This window comes from Carcharodon carcharias, chromosome 19 (assembly GCF_017639515.1).
Source record: "Carcharodon carcharias isolate sCarCar2 chromosome 19, sCarCar2.pri, whole genome shotgun sequence".
In the NCBI taxonomy this organism is placed as follows: domain Eukaryota; kingdom Metazoa; phylum Chordata; class Chondrichthyes; order Lamniformes; family Lamnidae; genus Carcharodon; species Carcharodon carcharias.
Genome location: NC_054485.1, coordinates 84,996,878 through 85,017,160, shown reverse-complemented (window position 1 = coordinate 85,017,160; position 20,283 = coordinate 84,996,878). Strand labels below are relative to the sequence as shown.

At 44.9% G+C, this 20,283-nt stretch overlaps 1 protein-coding gene across 3 annotated transcripts in view; it reads right to left on the bottom strand.

The window, feature by feature from the left end:
• The window catches only part of LOC121291462 (collagen alpha-1(V) chain-like), a 339,607-nt gene that overhangs the window by 136,068 nt on the left and 183,256 nt on the right, over window positions 1-20,283 (bottom strand). For all 3 annotated transcript variants that reach the window (XM_041212673.1, XM_041212674.1, XM_041212675.1), the window contains one exon: window positions 17,560-17,622. In XM_041212673.1, coding sequence (XP_041068607.1) covers window positions 17,560-17,622 — 63 coding nt within the window. The remainder of the gene's footprint in view (window positions 1-17,559; window positions 17,623-20,283) is intronic.

Below are 20,283 nucleotides of genomic sequence, written 5' to 3'. Positions count from 1 at the left end.
GGGCTGTAAATGCTCTGCCCAGGTTTGGCTGAACACCACTAAATCATCAATATGTACCACACAATGACATAATCCTTCAGTGACCTTGTTAATCATTGAAAAGTTGATTTTGCATTCTTCATTCAGAAAGGCATGACCTTGCATTGACAAAGTCCATCTAGGGTTACAGAAGCTGATGTGTCTTTCGCTGTATTGGTTAACGGAACTTGTTAATATCCCTTCAATAAATCAATTTTTGTAACAAACATTGCCGATCCATTCTTTTCAATGCGGTCTTCTGACTGTGGGACTGGACACAAATCCACCATTGTTACCACATTAACTTTGTGATCATCTGTATGTAATCACTGTGACCCATCCAGTTTTGGTACTATAGCTCCAGCTACTGTAACTCGGCCCAATAATGTCATTTCCTTCAGGAGCTTAGGCAGGGATTTTCAGGGCCCTGCGTGGGAGATTCGGCAGCCCAACCAAAAGTCCATTGGCTTTCAGTGGGGGGGGAGCAGATGATCCCGGTGATGGGCAGGGCTGGAAAATCCCGCCCTTGATCCTCTTCCCTCACTTAGGCTAACTTCTCTGGATTTAGTCTGTAAAGGTGTTGCTCGTTTTCCCTGGCCCTATTCACACAAATTGATTTATGAGTTTGTAATGGCTTTCGTAAGTCACAATTGACAGTTTTCTGGAAGATAGCTTAATATTACACCTAAGCTTTTAAGCACCTCTGTGTTATCCAATCTCATTACTGGAGGGTCGACTTTAGAATTTTCGACTTCTGGTTCATCCTCAGAATGGTAGGATATTTATATTTCACCCCCTACTTCTTTTAATACTGTAAATATATTCCTATCCTGACTACCTTCCCTGTCAAAATATTGCATTAACATATTAACGTGACACACTCGCTGACTTTTCCTCTTGTCTGGAGTGCTCACCATATAATTTACATCATTGAGTTTCTTTTTGCTTTGATAAGGTCCAGTAAACCTCACTGTTCACAGTTCACCAGAGACAGGTAACAACCCTAACACCTTGTCCCCAGTGACAAGATTTCGAGCTTTGGCATTTTTATCTGCTCTAACTTTCATTGTTTGCTGAGCAATTTTCAAATGTCCTTTGGCCAAAACACAGGCTTTAGTTACTCTCTCCTGGAAATTTGACACATAAATCAAAACTGCAGTATCTGATTTTTGATTTATAAATTTGTCTTTAATTGATTTAAAGGGGTCCTGTCACCTCATGCCCATATATCAGTTCAAAAGGACTGAATCTTGTTGATTCGTTAGGGGCATCCTTAATGGCAAACAGAAAAAATTATCCCAATCATTAGGACATTCCTGACAATGGGTTCTAATCATGGTTGTTAAGTTTGGTACCCTCTTTCTAATGCTCTTTGTGACTGCAGATAATTAGCTGAAGACTTAATTGATTTATTTCCAAGCTATTCATTATTTCTTTGAAAGCTTGTGACATAAAATTTGAGCCTTGAGCTGATTGTATTTCCTTAGGTAACCCATATCTTGTAAAACAAATTGAACTAACTTTTACACTATCACTTTTGCCGTAATCTTCCCGAAAGGAAATTTGGCCCATACATACATAATTGTTAAAATATATTGATTCTTACTTCTGGTTTTGGTTTTAGCTAGGGGTCCTATGCAGTCTATCAATACCCTGCTAAACTGTTCTTCAAAAGCTGGTGTCAGAATTAAAGGTGCAGGTTTAGTTGTCGATTGGAGTTTCCCCACTACCTGACATGTTTGACATATCTGGCAGAATTTAATTATGTCTTTATGCAATCCTGACCAATAAAAATGTTTCACTATTTCAGCCTGCATTTTCTTAATACCTAACTGACCTGCCATTGGAATTTCATGAACCACTCATAAAGCTTTGTCATAGTACTCCGATAGAACTATCACCTGATGAACTACTGCCCATTCCTCATCTGCTGGTATTTGAGGCGGTCTCCATTTCATCATTAGCACTTTGTCTTTTAAATAGCAACACTGAAGCATTGGTTCTGATTCAGTCTCTGAGTGGGTTGTTTGATGCAGTTCTCTCAACTCAGGATCAGCCTATTGCATTTCTACTGAAGAAGATGGGCTAAACATGTCAGCCTCAGGGATCTGTGCTCAGTTTCCTATTATTTGTCATTTATATAAGCGACATAGATGATGACATGGGGGATAGATTAGTAAGCTTGCGGATGACACAAAGATTGGCCGGGTGATTAATAGTGAAGTTGAGTGTCTTGGGCTACAGGAAGATATAGATGGGATGGTCAAATGGGCAGATAAGTGGCAGATGGAATTTAACCCTGAAAAGTGTGAGGTGATACACTTTGGAAGGAGTAATTTGACAAGGAAGTATTCAATGAACGGCATGACACTAGGAAGTTCTGAAGAACAAAGGGACCTTGGTGTGTGTGTGTGTGTCCATAGATCTCTGAAGGCGGAGGAGCATGTTAGTGGGGTGGTGAAAAAGGCATATGGGACACTTGCCTTTATCAATCGAGGCATAGATTACAAAAGTAGGGAGGTCATGTTGGAGTTGTACAGAACCTTGGTGAGGCCACAGCTGGAGTATTGTGTGCAGTTCTGGTCACCACGTTATAGGAAGGATGTGATTGCACTGGAGGGGGTGCAGAGGAGATTCACCAGGATGTTGCCTGGGATGAAACATTTAAATTATGAAGAGAGGTTGAATAGACTTGGGTTGTTTTCGTTGGAGCAGAGAAGACTGAGGGGCGACCTGATCGAGGTGTACAAGATTATGAGGGGCATGGACAGGGTGGATAGGAGCAGTTGTTCCCCTTAGTTGAAGGGGCAGTCACAAGGGGGCATAAGTTCAAGGTGAGGGGCAGGAGGTTTAGGGGGGATGTGAGGAAAATCTTTTTTACCCAGAGGGTGGTGACGGTCTGGAATGCGCTGCCTGGGAGGGTGGTGGAGGCGGGTTGCCTCACATCCTTTAAAAAGTACTTGGATGAGCACTTGGCACGTCATAACATTCAAGGCTATGGGCCAAGTGCTGTTAAATGGGATTAGGTAGGTAGGGCAAGTGTTTCTCACATGCCAGCACAGACTGCTCTGTGTGATTCTGTGATTCTCATTCTCTTTACCTTCCTTTTTTTGGTTCAGGTTTTGAAAATAGTGTCAGATAACTGGATTTCTACTTCATCTCCCTTTTTCATAGATTCTTCCTCTTCCTGTCTAATTTTATGGGCTTGAGATCTGGTTACGACACAGTTAGGAAACAATCCTGATGTTCCTCCTGTAGAACCTCAGTTTCTTTCACTTCCACTGGTTGTTCCAACACCCTTGGTGAGGATATTTTTGAGCCAGCCGGGTCATTCTGCAAGATAATATCAACTCCTGCCATAGGTATTCTATGCACTACTCCAACTGTAACCTATCCATCTACTAAATCTACTAAATCCAACACCATATGATAGAACTGACTTATAGCATGTGTGGATTCCTCCAATTAATATTTTTTCCTTCATTAACCCCTCTGGAAGACAAATTGTATCACCTTCCAGCATCAGTGGCTAATTTGCTCCAATTTGTCTCTCAATTGTCTTTATTGGTTTATCTCGTTGATTAGAAGAATAAGGGGATATCTCTCCTCTATTATCAAGATCTTTAAACCCTTCCATAATTTGTTTTTCTGAATTTATTTGACAAGTCCAAGGAAATTATCTCTACCTCTTTGGTAGATCCTGATCCTTCACTTTGAATTGCACGATGGCTATAGTTTTGTCACTTGTCTCCTTTCCTAAGTTAGTTTTTTCTCAAAGTTTTTTTAAGCATCCCTATTACTGCAGTCGGCTTCCCAATTAATCTCCAGAAATTAGCTTTAGTGTGTCCACTTTTATTGCAATGGAAGTATACTACGTTTTTATCATCACTTTTAGATTCGAGCCTATCCCACTTATTATTTTGGCATCCTTCTATCTGTTCCCTAGAACTAGGAATGTTTCCGTCATCAGGTTTTCTATTCCTCCAATTTCCATTTGATTGCAATATGATAATTTCCCTACATGTCTATGTGAGGTATCAACCAACACGCTGCTTCTCGGGTCTTTAGTACTTCACGTTCATCGAAATAGGTCTAAAGGTTACTAGAATGCTATTTCGGAATTCTTCCATAATCATTAGCTCCCTCACATTCACAAAAGTTTTCTCAAGCTTCAGTGATCAAAACCACTGATCTCACAGCATTTCTTTTCTCTAACAAATTCAATAATGTCTGATTAGATTTTTTCCTATGGTCCTAAACTTTAATTGATAAGCTTCAGGGACAAGCTCATAAGCATTGAGTATTGCCCATTTAACCACATCATAGTCTGCAAGATATATTCTTCTGACAGACTAGTCTACATATTCATTGTTGTACCCTTCATGACACTTTGTAATATTAAGGTCCAAGCATCACCCTTTGACCACTTCAAAACTATCTTTTCAAATGAGGTGAAACATCTTCCCCAGAAACATAGAAACATAGGAACATAGAAAATAGGAGCAGGAGTAGGTCATTCAGCCCTTTGAGCCTGCTCTGCCATTCAAAATGATCATGGCTGATTCTCTATCGCAACATCATACTCCCAAGTTCTCCCCATACCCCTTGATGCCTTTAGAGTCAATGAATCTATCTACTTCCTTCCTAATTATATTCATCGACTTGTTCTCCACAGCCTTCTGTGGTAAAGAATCCCATTGGTTCACTACCCTCTGAGTGAAGAAGTCTCTCCTCATCTCAGTCCTAAATGTCCACCCCGTATCCTGAGACTGTGACTACTTGTTCTAGATCCCCCCACAGCCAGAGGGAACATCATCTCTGCATCTAGTCTGTCCATCCCTGTCAGAATTTAACATGTTTCAATGAGACCCCCCTCTCATTCTTCTAAACTCCAGTGAATACAGGCCTAGTCGGCCCAATCTCTCCTCATATGACAATCCTGTCATCCCAGGAAACAGTCTGGTGAACGTTCACTGTGCTCCCTCTATGGCAAGTATATTGTTTCTTAGGTAAGGGGCCCAAAACTGCACACAATACTCCAGGTGGGGTCTCACCAAGGCCCTCCATCCTCGTGGGTACTGAACAAAAGCTTTTAGTTAAATCAAATCCTCAGTGGAATCAGAATCATCCTCTGAACCACTATTGTCTATCTCTATCCTTATTCTAAGCTTTTGTCTAGTCAGCTCACGCTGAATGATTTCTTTCTCTCTTTGAAACTTGAGCTCAAACTGTCACGTTTCCATTTCCTTTTCTAATTCGAACTTCTTCGTTTTCACTTATTTGTCTTCCTTTGCTAACTTCTCTCTCTCTGGAGTTCAGATTCAAGCTTTCACTTTTCTCGATCTCTCTCTATCTCAAGCTGCTTCATTTTTTTTTGTCTTTTTCTATTTCAAGTAGCTTCATTTGCAACCGAGTTCTGGCTAACTCCAGCTGTGATAGACCAATTACATGTTTCTCTTCTCTTAATTCAAAACGCTGGGTAATTGATTATATCATCCTTATGGCTTGTTTTGGATTTCTAGCATCCGCTGTTTTTTGCTTTTATCCTTATGGCATCCTGTTTGTATTTCGATGTTCAATTTACTTGCTAACCCTCTTGCGTGTAGCAGTCGTCAAGGTTTTCAAATAATCCACTGTTACTTTCTCTACTCCCAGAAAAGTCTCAGCAATGGTCATTTGTGAGTTCCAACCAGGGTAATACACTTCACAGAAAATCCTGTTCCTATGCGCAGTACCTCCATGTACTCATTTCTTTACAGATTCACAGGTCCCACTTAAATTCAAGGGTGTTTGATCCCGCAAGGTCCCCACATTGCTATAATCCCAGCTGGTGTTAATATTGGGCAAGTCAGATCCCAGAGTGAAACCTGGCTTGATGGATGCTGACATTTTTTTTTAAAGAAACATTGGAGGGAAGTCACTGAACAAATTCACAGGAGCCTGCTGATGAACTTTTAACACAAAGAGTAAAATACTTACTAAACAAGAAAAATGAACTGTGTTACACCAGACAAACAGGTTGGAAAGATCTCAGTACAAGCACAAGATGCTTCAAATTCACACCATTCCATTAGCCCAGCAATATCTCTACAGACACATAGACTAGTGAAGGGCTGCCACCAGCTTGACACAGACTGACACAGTTGCAAACAGTTTTCTTTCGGTGAATTCCTGAGCATTCACTTGACGCTTCTTGCCCCAACTCCTACCTCTCCCTGAGACACCCAAAAACATCACTCCAAACTCACTTTTTCTTCAGCTGAAGAGCAAAAAAATGAGTTCGCTAAACTCAGTCTTCCTGTAGCACCTCTGCTAAATTGATCACTTTACTGAGTTCGATAACTGACTATTCAACTACCGTCTCAATGGCCTTGTAGTGTTTCCTTCTCAGAGAGCTTAAAATCCCTGTCTTCACTGTCTGTACACTGACCTCTACTTTTTTCCCTGTCTTATTTCTGGATCAGTGTCACTTGACCACTAGGCAAAGTATGGTTTTATTTTCTCCAGAGTCACTAAACATACAACCCCTTTTAACCCATCTCTTTAACTTCAGAGGTTGCAAAACTTCATTAAAAATATATATACATACAAACAAAGCTAAAAGACCTGATCTTTCAGTCAGAAGTCTATCCAGACGCCAAGGCACTAACACTCATAAACAACCTAAATGAAATTACATCAGAAATATATATTATACACACCATACATATATTTGGAATTTAAAAATTATACATTGTTCATAACAGTATAAACTATAAATATGCATTATCACTGTCCCACCCACTGTCCATATACATTATAACCATGTATAATCGCTCTCCCATCGTACATATGCAGTATACTATGTATAAGCACACAAACACTGCATGCATGCAGTGTATCTGTATATATTCACTTTCTCCCACTTTACAGGCACATGATAACTGTGTATAATCACTCTCTCCCTGTACATATACACAATGACTATATAAAATCACTCTCTCCATGTACATAACACACACTATAACTGTGTATAATCACTATCTCACTGTACATAACGCACACTATAACTGTGTATAATCACTATCTCACTGTATGTAACGCACACTATAACTATGTAAATTTACTCTCCCACTGTACATAACATGAACTATAACTGTAAAATCACTCTCCCCATGTACATAACACACACTCTCACTCTGTATGGTCACTCTCCCCATGTACATAAAACACCTCATAGCTGTGTATAATCATTCTCTCACTGTACATTATACACACTATAACTGTGTATAATCACTAGCTCACTGTACATAACGCACACTATAACTGTGTATAATCGCTCTCTCACTGTACATTATACACACTATAACTGTGTATAATCACTCTCTCACTGTACATTACACACACTATAACTGTGTATAATCACTATCTCACTGTACATAACGCACACTATAACTGTGTATAATGACTATCTCACTGTACATAACGCACACTATAACTGTGTATAATCACTCTCTCACTGTACATTACACACACTATAACTGTGTATAATCACTCTCTTACTGTACATTACACACACTATAACAGTGTATAATCACTCTCTCACTGTACATTACACACACTATAACAGTGTATAATCATTCTCACTGTACATACACCGGGTGGAATCGGCCATGCCATCTGATGTCAGGTGTGTTTGGTGACATGAGTGAATAATATGGCGAGAAGGCCAAAAATTGGTTTCACGATGTCGAGAAACTAGTTTCCGATCGTCCGCTCCACCTGCCAATGGCAGGACACACGAGACCCGCCAGCAGACATCGGGAACCTCATTGTAAGACATCTGTATATTATTATAAGCTTAGCTCTCCGGAATTGCCTCCCCCCTCACCCCCCTCCCACCCGCTGGATCATCTGCCCACATCGGCGTGAGTGCTTCACAACAGCATGTAAAAGGCGTGCCCCTTGGCGGCCTGCACTTTGAGGGGAACTCAGAGGTGAGTACATAGTCGCGTTGCAGAGCGCTCGCCTGGGTCGCCTGTTGGATCTCAAAGTTGAGGTGCGTTGGGTGGGGTGGGTGGGGCCAGAGGTGGCAAGTGCTGCCCCTGAGGTTCAGGTGCGTGCAGGGGGTGGGGGCGAGGGCTGCTCTTCAGCTGAAGGTAGTGTACAAGCACATGCGAGTGGAGTGGGAAGTGGGGTGGGCAAGGGAAGTGGCCACGCATTAGGGAAACCTTGTATAAAGTGACCGTTCCTCTGCAGCTGAGACACTTTAGGCGCAGCCACATTTACATGCGTGGAGTAAGGCCTCTGGTCTCTCTGCCCAATCAAGCAACGTAGAGGCATCAGAGTGTCGTCAAGTGCTCCAGAGCTTTTCACCCCCTCGGGCACAGGCTGCAAAGTCATGAACATTTTAGTGGACTGCAGAACAATTGGACGACTGTGTACATTGTACAGTCCCTTTGCTAAAGCTGACCATTGCCCCTTGCAATGTCTTTATTAAGGTTTGGGCTAGTATCCCCCATGGTTCAAGCTAACAGTGCAGCCTTGCAGTGCGGATTAGGAGAATGCCTGTGCCTGAGCTGAGAGCACAGTGTGCAGTCCAGTGGGCGAAGCTGCCACCCATTGGTCAGGTGGAGTGGGGCGGATGTGGGTGGAGTTTCGGGCTGCCATGCAGCGCACTAAACTCTGGCCATCTGGGATGTGGTAAGGGGCCTTCAGACTTAACCAAGAGAGGTTCTTAGCACATCCATTGTTATGAAGCTATTAATGTATATAATATAATGTATATGTATATAATACTATTGGAAAATATTTTTCTTTTAAAATAGAGGTTTGGTCTGTGGGTGTGTCTTAATTGGATTAAAGCCAGCTAGTCTGGGTGCTTTGATGTGTACTAGTTTTGAGATGTAAGAGAGGTAGAGTGCATTTATAATTTTTGAAAAGAGTATTCAAGAAGTGGTGTGAAATCTGGCACCTAGCTAGCAGAGACCAAGCAATATGTTTATATTGCTAATAAAATTGGTACAATGAAAGGAGTTTTATTGTTAGAAAAGGCTGGTGATACAATGAGAATTTACATTCAGTGAGCTGTGCTAGGTATACCTTCAGCAGTTTTTGTGCGTGCAGAGCAGAGGCAATGTGAGATCAAAGTAGCTGTAAGCCTCCAACTGACTCCACAGGAACCAAAGTGAAAAGAACCTCATTTTGAATTCGTAAGGTGAAAATGCTTTGCCTGATGTCTGGTTAAGTCTATGGGTTACTGTTGCTTTAATGGATATTACATTAGGAATTTGTTAAAAGTTCTGATAGCAGTAATTTGTAGCCATGTATATGTATTTAACTTGTGTAAATTAATAAAGTGTTTAATTTAGTTTAATATAAAACCTCTCTCGAACTGGTGGTCTGATTCCTGAATTTAGAGTTGCATCTCAGACATACCACTTAAAATTATAGGTTATGACAGTTATTTAAAGTTTCCCTCTGGGATTTTTGAATAACTCTACATTAACAAACTGCTGTCTCATAACACCCAAGCTAACCCACACATCTCTCTCTTTCATCCAGCAGGAGTATATCAGGATTATGGAACCTGGTGAACTAGCTGTATGCCTCGTGTCGTACAGGAAGCAAAGACGACTGAGAAGAGAGAAACTGAGATGCCTGGCTGCGCAGAGGGACGGGCAGCCCCCTCATGAGTCGACGCCTAGCTAGGCCCAGGGTCTACAGACACCGCCTTTCATTCCTGCAGATGACTGAGAACTAGTGTCACCAAAGACTGCGCATGTCTAGGGTTGGTCACATCTGCCACCTGCTGCAGGATTTGGTGCCAAGAGGACATGGAGGGCACCCACTGCCAGTGGCTGTGAAAGTGACCATGGCACTCAATTTCTATGCCAGTGGCTCCTTTCAGGGTTCCACAGGTACATCTGTGGGATATTACAAGCCACCCACAAATGTATCCATGAGGTTACGGATGCCATCTTTGCGAAGGCACACAACTTTGTGCATTTTTCCCAGAACCAGGACAGCCTGGATATTAGAGCGATTGGATTTGCCCGGATCTCGAGTTTCCCACAGGTGCAGAGTTCGATCGACTGTACTCATGTGGCGTTCAGATCTCCATTGCAACACAGGGCCAACAATATCAACTGCAAGGGATTCCACTCACTGAATATACAGCTGGTGTGTGACCACCAGAAATGCATCTTGCAGGTGCGGGCACGGTTTCCAGGGAATGTCCATGTCTCCTACATCCTCAGTCGGTCACAGATCCCTGGAGTCTTCCAGGGTCCAAAGAGGCCGCTGGGTTGGCGCCTTGGGGACAAGGGTTACCCGCAGAGGCCATGGCTGATGACGCCCATATGGCAGCCTCAGACTGCAGCAGAGCGACGGTATAATGTGGCTCATGCGCAGCTCGTAACTTGGTGGAGCAGACCATCGGGATACTGGAAATGAAGTCCCAGCACCTGAACCAGTCTGGTGGAGCCCTGGAATACAGTCTGCAGAGGGTGTCACACTTCATCATTACCTGCTGCACATTGGTCTGAAGGCTGTACATAGCACACTATAATGGTGTACATAGTGTACATAGCACACACTTCTACTGTTTATAATCATGCTATCATTGTACATAACACACACTATAACTGTGTACAATCAATCAATCTCTTACTGCATATAACACACTATAACTGTGCACAACCACTCTCTTACTGTACATAACACACACTACAACTGTGTACAATCACTCTCTTACTGTACATACACAATGTAACTGTGTATAATCACTCTCTATACATAACACACACTATAACCATGCCTAATCACTCTGTAAATAACACACACAATAACTGTGTATAATCACTCTCCCATTGTGCATAACACACACTATAACTGTGTGTAATCATTCTCTCACTGCATATATTCATTATACCTGTTTATATGCACACACCACCTGTAGACATGCAGAGTACATGTGTATATTCATTCTCCCATATTTCAGGCACACAATAACTGTGTATAATCACACTCCCACTGTACATAACACAATTATAACTCTCTCATTGAACATAACACACACTGTAACTGTGCATAATCACTCTCTTACTGCACATAACACACACTATAAAGGTGTTTAATCACTCTCTCCCTGCACATAACACACACCAGAACAGTATAATGTGTGTACTGTACATTATATTTATGGTGTACAATCACTCTTACTGTACATAATACACACTACAACTGTGTACAATCGCACTATACTGTACACATTATAAATGCATAATCACTCTAACTGTACATAACGCACACTATAACTGTGTATAATCACTCTGCCCCTGTACATAACACACACCAGAAAAGTATAATGCATGTACTGTACATTATATTTCCTTACTGCATATAACAGATCAAATACTGTATTAAAAATTAATAATGTACGTAACATTATTGTATATAAAAGTTTAATGCAATATCAAATATTGCATATAAAACAAATGCTTTATATAACACATACCATTACTATCTATTGTATATCACGATCCTATAATAGAAACTAATTCTATAATAACCAATGGGGTCAGTAATTTAGTGGTGATGTTTGGGGATTTGTATTTCCGAAGCCTTGACTGATGCTGCAGAGACAGGTGGGGGAATTCCCTGCCCCTCCACACATCCCCCCCACTCCCCCACCAACCCCCAACCCCAGAGGGTTTGTCACTGTGGGTGGCAGGGATGCCTGTAAAATTTTATGGGTGGCATTCCGGTCCGCCACCAACATGCTGGAAATTTTACTGGGATGGAGGGGTGGGGTGGGTCTGGGGGGGCAGGCGAGGCCTAGACCAGCCGGCTGGCCCCCGCCACAATTGTGGACTCTTTTGGCCAATTATTGGCCACTGAAGGGTTGGTTCCTGACCGGCTGCTAGTTTTTTGCCATTGGGAGGAGACCAGGGACTGGGGTGGGCAGTGGGGGGAGAGCAGTGGGGGGGTGGGCAGTGGGGGGGTGGGCAGTGGGGAGGGGTGGGCAGTGGCAGTGGGATGTGGCAGTGCGGGAGTGCACAGTGGGGGATGGCAGTAGGGGGGTGGGCAGTGGGGGTGGTGGGCAGTGGGAGGGGCAGTGGTGGGCAGTTGTTGTGGGGGGGGTGGTGGGGTGTGCAGTGGTGGAGTAAACCCGGGGAGGTAGCCTGTTCAGGCCTCGGGTGGGAAAGGTGAAGGATTAACTCTCATGGTAGCCATGTAGATGTCGAGTAAAGGGCATGCAAATAAATGTTTTTTGAACAAAAGGATGTTGCCTCCAGCGAGGTCACTTCTGGTATAAAAGGCTAATGAATCATGAGGCAAACCCACAACAGGAGAGAAATTACCTCCATCACAGGCTCCCTTTCCTGGTCAGGGCCACCACACCCCCCACCCCCCCCCCAACAACCTAGTCCCCATTCCCCCCAACCCCGCTGTCCCCAAGGTCATGCCCCCCCAACCCCCACTACCCCCCTCAGATATCCCCTTATCCCCTCCTCGTCAGCCTCTGCAACATGACCCACACTCTATTCCTTTTTATCCTCCCCCAAAGGTCTCTCGTTCTGTCCCCTGCTCAAGACCGGCTCCCATATCCCCCCCAGCCCTCCACCTCCCCCCTCCCCCCCACACTAACCTTTGTCACGGGGAGCCGGCATTCAGAATCTGGCAATTGCCTGCAGTCCCTTCAGCGGCCACTGCTCCCAGTAGCGCTGCTGGGAGGACTGAGCTGCTGGCCAGTCAGATTGACTGACAGCTCTCTGAGACGCGACAGGTCAGCCCGAGTGAGGGGCATAGGCCCCGGCCTCCTGCCAGTTAGTGCTCCACAGATCGTGAAATGGATGGCGGGGGTGGTCCTCGGAGGGGATGCCCACCATCCAAAACAACCCTGCCCATGAGTTCAACTCCCACTCCCACATCAGGGGAATTTAAGCGAATTAATCAGTAAATCTAGAATTAAAAATTTAATCTCAGTAATGGTGATTTCTGGTTGTTAAAAACCCATCTGGTTCACCAATGTCCCTTTAGGGAAGGAAATCTGCCGTCCTTACCCGGTCTGGCCTACATGTGACTCCAGACCCACAGCAATGTGGTTGACCTTAAGTGCCCTCTGCAATGGCCCAGCAAACCACCCAGTTATCATGAAGGCGGCTCACCCCCCACCCTCTCAAGGGCAATATGAGGTGGACAACAAATCAAAGGAGCCTTGGTGAAACCCTGCAGTACATCTTGTAGGTGGTACACACTGCTGCTACTGTGCGTTGGTGGTGGAGGGAGTGAATGTTTGTGGATGGGGTGTCAATCAAGTGGGCTGCTTTGTCTTGAACGGTGTCAAGCTTCTTGAGTGTTGTGGGAGCTGCACTCATCCAGGCAAGTGGGGAGTATTCCATCACACTCCTGACTTGTGCCTTGTAGATGGGGTGGACGGAATTTGGGGGAGTCAGGAGGTGAGTTACTTTCACAAGATTCCTAGCCTCTGACTTGCTCTTGTAGCTGCAGTATTTATATGGCTAGTCCAGTCCAGTTTCTGGTCAATGGTAATCCCCCCAGGATGTTGATTGTGGGGGATTCAGAGATGCTAATACCATTGAACGTCAAGGGGAGACAACAAGTTACAACAAGACTAGTTGTGAGCTAAAAATACCAGATGGAATTCCCTAACTTCAGTGTTATTTGCAGAAGCCACTGTCCCTCTCTGTTGTTGTAATGCAGAACATGTCCACCAGAGGAGGACAGATCCTTACTCCGCCATCCTGTACCTGGGGACCAATTCAGGAAAGAGATGAGAAACCTGGCAAGAAGCAGGCAGAGAAACTAAAATTCAATAAGTCTTTATAACTCCTTCCACAACGCAGCCTGTCATCATTCCATGCACACACACAGCACATTCCCAGTCACTCTTTAAACACAGCGATCCCCGTCACTCACATAGACCAAGCTCCAGATAAACACACACACACACTGAAACACATACACACAGACACTGAAGCACACCCACACCATCACACACACACACATTCACATACTGAAAAACAAACACACAGAGGAACACACACGCAGAAACACACGCACACACATTCACTTCCAGAAACACACACACACAGCTCCCAATCACTCCACTCACACACACACACACTGAAACACACACACACACACACACTGAAGCACACCCACACTATCACATATTCACACACACACGGAAACACACACACACATTCACATACTGAAAAACACACACACAGAGACACATGCACACACATTCACTGCCAGAAACACACACACACAGCTCCCAATCACTCCACTCACACACACACACACTGAAACACACACACACACACACACACACACACACAGTTCCCTATCATTCCACATACGCACTTACACACTGAAACATACTGTTATGCCTGAACAGTTGGTAAAGCTGAGTTATTTTTTTAAAATGCCAGAGGGAAATTTAAAATAACTGTCATAACCTATAATTTTAAGTGTTATGTTTGAGATGCAATTCTAAATTCATCCATCACACTTGAGTTCTTGAGAGGTTTTATATTATGCTAAATGAAACATTTTATTAATGTACACAAGTTAAATATATATACATGGCTACAAATTACTACGATCATAACTTTTAACAAATTCCCAAACTAATCTCCATTAAGACAACAGCACCCATAGACTTAACCAGGCACCAGGCAAAGCATTTTCACCTTACAAATTCAAAATGAGGTTCCTTTCATTTTGGTTCCTGTGGAGACAGTTGGAGGCTTACAGCTACCTTTTGATCTCACATTATCTCTGCTCTGCACACACAAAACTGCTGAAGTTATACCCAGCACAGCTCACTGAATGTAAATTCTCATTATATCACCAGCCTCTTTGAATCCACCTCTTCTAACAATAAAACCCCTTTCACAGTATCTTTTTTATTAGTAATATAAATATATTGCTCGGTCTCTGCTAGCTAAGTAGAAGTTTTCATCCCACTTCTTGAATGCACTATTCAAAAAATGCAAATGCACGCTACCTCTCTGTTTACACCTCAAAACTAGTACACATCAAAGCACCCAGACTAGCTGGCTTTAATCCAATTAAGACACCCACAGACTAAACCTCTATTTTAAAAGAAAATATTTTCTAATAATATTATATATATTAATAGCTTTATGACACACACAAACACACACTGAAACACACACTCACACATTGAAACACATGCACATGCACACACTGAAACGCATACACATTCACACACAATTAAACACACAGATTCACACTGCTCATGTCACTCCACACACAAACATTCACATGCACAGCTCCCCATCACTCCACACACACACACACACACACCATCACACACACACAGTGAAACACACACGCACAGCTCCCCATCACTCCACAAACACACTTACATACTGAAATACACACACACACTATCACACACACACTGTGAAACACACACACACAGCTCCCCATCACTCCACACACACACTTACACACTGAAACACACACACACACTGCTCCCCATCACTCCACACACACTTACAAACTGAGACTACACACACAAACTGAAACATGCACTCATGCACTGCTCCCTGTCACTCCACACACACACACACAAATGTGCAGCTCCCCATCACTCCACACACACACTTACACACTGAAACACACATACTGATTCACACACACTGCTCACCATCACTCCACACACACTGAAACACACACACATTATCACACACTCACATACTGAAACACACTTACACACTGAAACACACACTGAAACATACACAATGCTCCCTGTCACTCCACACATACACTGAAACAGACACAAACACTGAAACACACACTCACACAAATACACACACATGCAGACACAAACATGCACACATATTGCTCCCCGTCACTTCACACACAAAAACACTCACACAAATACACACACTGAAACAAACACTGAAGCACACACACATACACACTAACACACACATACTGAAATACACGCACATAAAACACATGCACACTGAAGCGCACACACACATATTGAAACATACAGTGAAACACACACTGAAACATACGCAGAAACACACACGCTGAGACACACACATGCTGAGACACACACACGCTGAGACACACACACGCTGAAACACACACATGCAGTTCCCCATCACTCCACACGCATACACTAAAACACACACACTATCACACACTGAAACACACACATGCTGAAACACACATACTATCATACACTCACACACTGAAACATGCACACACTGAAACATGCACACACACATACCTCTCCCTGTCACTCCACACACACACATCACACACTCACACACTGAAACACACACACACACACACTGCTCCCTGTCACTTCACATGCACTCACTTACACACTGAAACACTCACACACTGAGGCACACACACACAGAAACATTGATAAACACTCAGACTGAAACATGCACACACTGAAACACAGACTCACACAAAGGTGCACTCACACAAACACACAAACATATACAGACACAAACACACACACATTGCTCCTTGTCATTTCACACACATACTCACACACCGAAACACACACAGAAACACACATTGAAACACAGACATACACTGCTCCCTGTCACTCCATGCACACACATACACACACATACACACACACATACACACACACACTTACACATTGAAACATGCACACACTGAAACACACACACATACACTGCTCCCTGACACTCCACACACACACACGCTTACGCACTGAAACACACACACACTTCACATACACACACTCTCACAAGCTGAAACACACACATACATTGAAACACACACATATACTGAAACACACACACAGTGAAACACGCACACATTGAGATACACACACACTAAAACACACACACTAAAACACACACACTGAAACACACACACACATGGCTCCCTGTCACTCCACACACACACACACTTACACACTGAGACACACACACACTGAAACACACAAACACGCGCACACACACACACACAGAAATTCTGTTTCCAATTAATGATTACTGTGCTTGATTGGTTAAACCCGGGTGTTGACTCAGAGCAAGGTAAACAGACCACCACAGAAGCACCAGCAGCTGAGAGCTGAAGCAGAATGTAGACATTTTAAACTTTGTATGAAGCTCTGTCATTAAAGGCCCTGTACTTTTAGAAACTAGTGTCATGTCTGCGATGCCCCAAGGAAAATCAAATATATTGAAGACAACACTTCACAGCTGTTCTACACAGAAGGCTGAATAATGCTGCCGATGTCTCCGATTCTCACACGCTCAGAACACCCCAGGTTTGGTCAGGTCTGCCCAGGCGGAGTTCAGGTCAGGGTGCTGGCTGGTTTCGATGTGCAGTCAAACCGGCAGGTCTGTGGAATGGACGTCAGGCCTGAACTCTACCCCCCCCCCCCCCCCCCCCCGCCCGACCAACCCAGTGGGACGGGAAGCCTCAAACCATGGCTCCAGACTCCAGGGAGTGGCAGCATTGAACAGATTCTCCGCAGAGGCAACTGAAGGGACTCACCCTCTCTCCGGGATCGCCCATGGGTCCGGGAGGTCCCGATGGACCTGGGGGGCCAGGCTGACCCTGTGAACAGGAGCAAGAAAAAACAACCCAAATCAAGACAAATTCAGTGGGCAGGGTCTGAGGCACGAGTGCCCAGCACCGGCCAACAAACAAGATTCATCAGCATTCTCGTCGTTACATTGCAATCTGCCTGTGAGAGTGTGGGAGAGAGTAACGAGGAGAAACAGAGAGAGAGAGAGAGAGAGAGATAGGAATAGCACAGACAAAGACATGGCAGCGAGACTGAGAGAGAAAGGCTGAAGTCGAGGGAAGAGAGATGGTGGAGAACGAAAGCGGGGGGGAGAGAAAGGGTTACACTGGATACACGACATAGAAAGAGGGTATTCAGCCCAACAAGTCCATGCGCATGCTCCACTCCAGCCCCCTCCCATCATTCCTCATCTAAACCTATCATCCTAACCCTCCATTCCTTTCTCCCTCATGCGCTTGTCTAGATTCCCCTTAAATACATCTATACTATTCTCTTCAACCACTCCCTGTGATAGCGAGTTCCATATTCTCACCGCTCTTTGGGTAAAAAGGTTTCTCCTGAATTCCTTATTGGAATTCTCGGTGGTTCTCTTATATCGAAGGCTTCTAGTTATGCTCTTCCCACACAGGAGGAAATATTCTCTCTGAATCTGCATAGTTTTAAAGACCCTCATCGGCACACCCAAACAACCACCCCCCCACCCACCCCCCCCAAACACATTACTGGGATCGTCGCTGTCAATCTTCTCTGCACCCTCTCCAGAGCCCCTGTACCCTCTCTTTTTATAATATGGCGACCGGGGGAGCCCCGCCTTCGGGAGCTGCCGGGCAATCAGATTGGCGACAGGAGCTGCGGTGGACTGAAGTCCAGCCAGTGAGGAGGGAAGTCCAGAGGACACCGGACCTTAAATAGAGGGCGGGGGGTGGGGGGGTAGGCACCTGACTCCAGCGGGCGGGGGCTTTCAATGGAGGTGCCAGCCCCTCCCCACTCCTTCCCACCTGAGGTCTCACTCCAGCTTGATCCCCCCGCCAGCCTAAAAATTGAGGCTGGGCGGGAAGTGGCCCTTTAGCGGCCAATAAGGGCCTGAGCTGGGGTAAGGGTGGGCTTCCCATCCAAGGTCTCTTTCGTCCCAGCGTAAAATCGCTGAGCGGTCAGACCTTGCGGGAACCCGGGGGAGAGTCTCATTTCTCCAATTTCACACTCCGCACCCCCGCCTACCTCCCCCAACCCCCCCCCCCCCCCCACAACCCCCACCTCAAAACCCACCAGTGGGAGGACGTTAAATTCTGGCCTAAATATGGTCTAACCAAAATACAATATAATATTTAACATTACTTCCCTATTTTTCAACTCTATCCATCAAGAAATAAAGCCTAGTGCTTGTTTTGCTATTTTTATGGTCTTGCTAATGCATGGAGCAACTTTTAGTGCGCATTTAGCGGTGCATTTGTACTGCGAGATCTCTGTGTTCCTCTACCCCGTCCAGACTTGCATCTTCCAAGAAATAAGTGACTCCTCCATATTCTTCCTACCAAAAGGAGAGGAGAGAGAGGGGGGAAGAGAGAGAGAGAGAGAGAGGAAGAAGAGGAGGGACTGAGCGAGAGAAAGAGGAGGGGTGAAAGGGATAGAGAGTGAGGGAGAGGAGAGAGAGAAAAACAGGGAGAAAAGGCACCACATGTGTAACAATGGGGATATCTCAGAGAGGAAGCTGCTATGAAATGCAGAGAACGTTCCGGAATCCAAGCCCAACCACTCAGCAGGAATGCCACGGAGAGGAATGGTCAGCTTGTTGGTTTGTGGTGGACAGAGCAATGTTGGTATGGAGACCAGGAAAATATCCTGGTCCTCTTTGACAAGTCCTATAGGATGGGGAAGGGTCTCCTGACCGGGCACATAGTACCTGGGATTCAGATGTCATTTAAGTGACAGTGCAGCACACCCTTGGTGTAGCAGAGAGGCTCATGAAACCGAAGAGGTTCCTTCTCACTCTGAGGCCAGCTCGCAAAGCAGGCTGGCTTTACTTCAATAAGCCCTTCAATCTCACACTGTCCCTCCACCTCACCCTCTACCTTTATCCTCTCTCCCTGCCTCCCACCTTCCAGATATAACCTCACCCAGGATACAGTGAAGCCTCTCTCTCCTCCAACCTCACCCCTCTCTCCATCCTCCACACTCAGCCTCTTTCACTACCCTCCAAACCCATCTCCCTCTCCCCTACACCCCCCTAACCTCCACCCTCACTGCCCCTCGCTCCCTCTTCCACCCTCCCTCTCTCTCTCCAGCACTCTCCCTATATGTCTCCTCCTAGCTCCCTATCTCTCTCCTCCACTCTCACTCATTCCCTCTCTCTTTCTTCCTCACTCACTTCTCCACGCTGTTTCCCTTCCTCCTCCTCCCTCCCACTCTTTCCCCCTTCCCTTCCACTCTCTCTCCCCTTTCCATCCCTCTCTCTCTCCACCACTCCCCTTCCCTCCCTCTCCCTCTCTCCTCCCTCCCTCCCTCTCTCCATCTTCCACTCTCCCCCTCTCTATCTCCTCCATCCTCGCTCGCTCTCTCTCTCTCCTACCTCCATCCTCCACTCTGTCTCTCTACCCTCCCTCTCGCTCGCTGTCACTTTTTCTCTCTCTCCCTTCCACCCTCTATATCTCCATCTTTGCTCCACCCTCCCTACTCATTCCTCCTCCATTCCT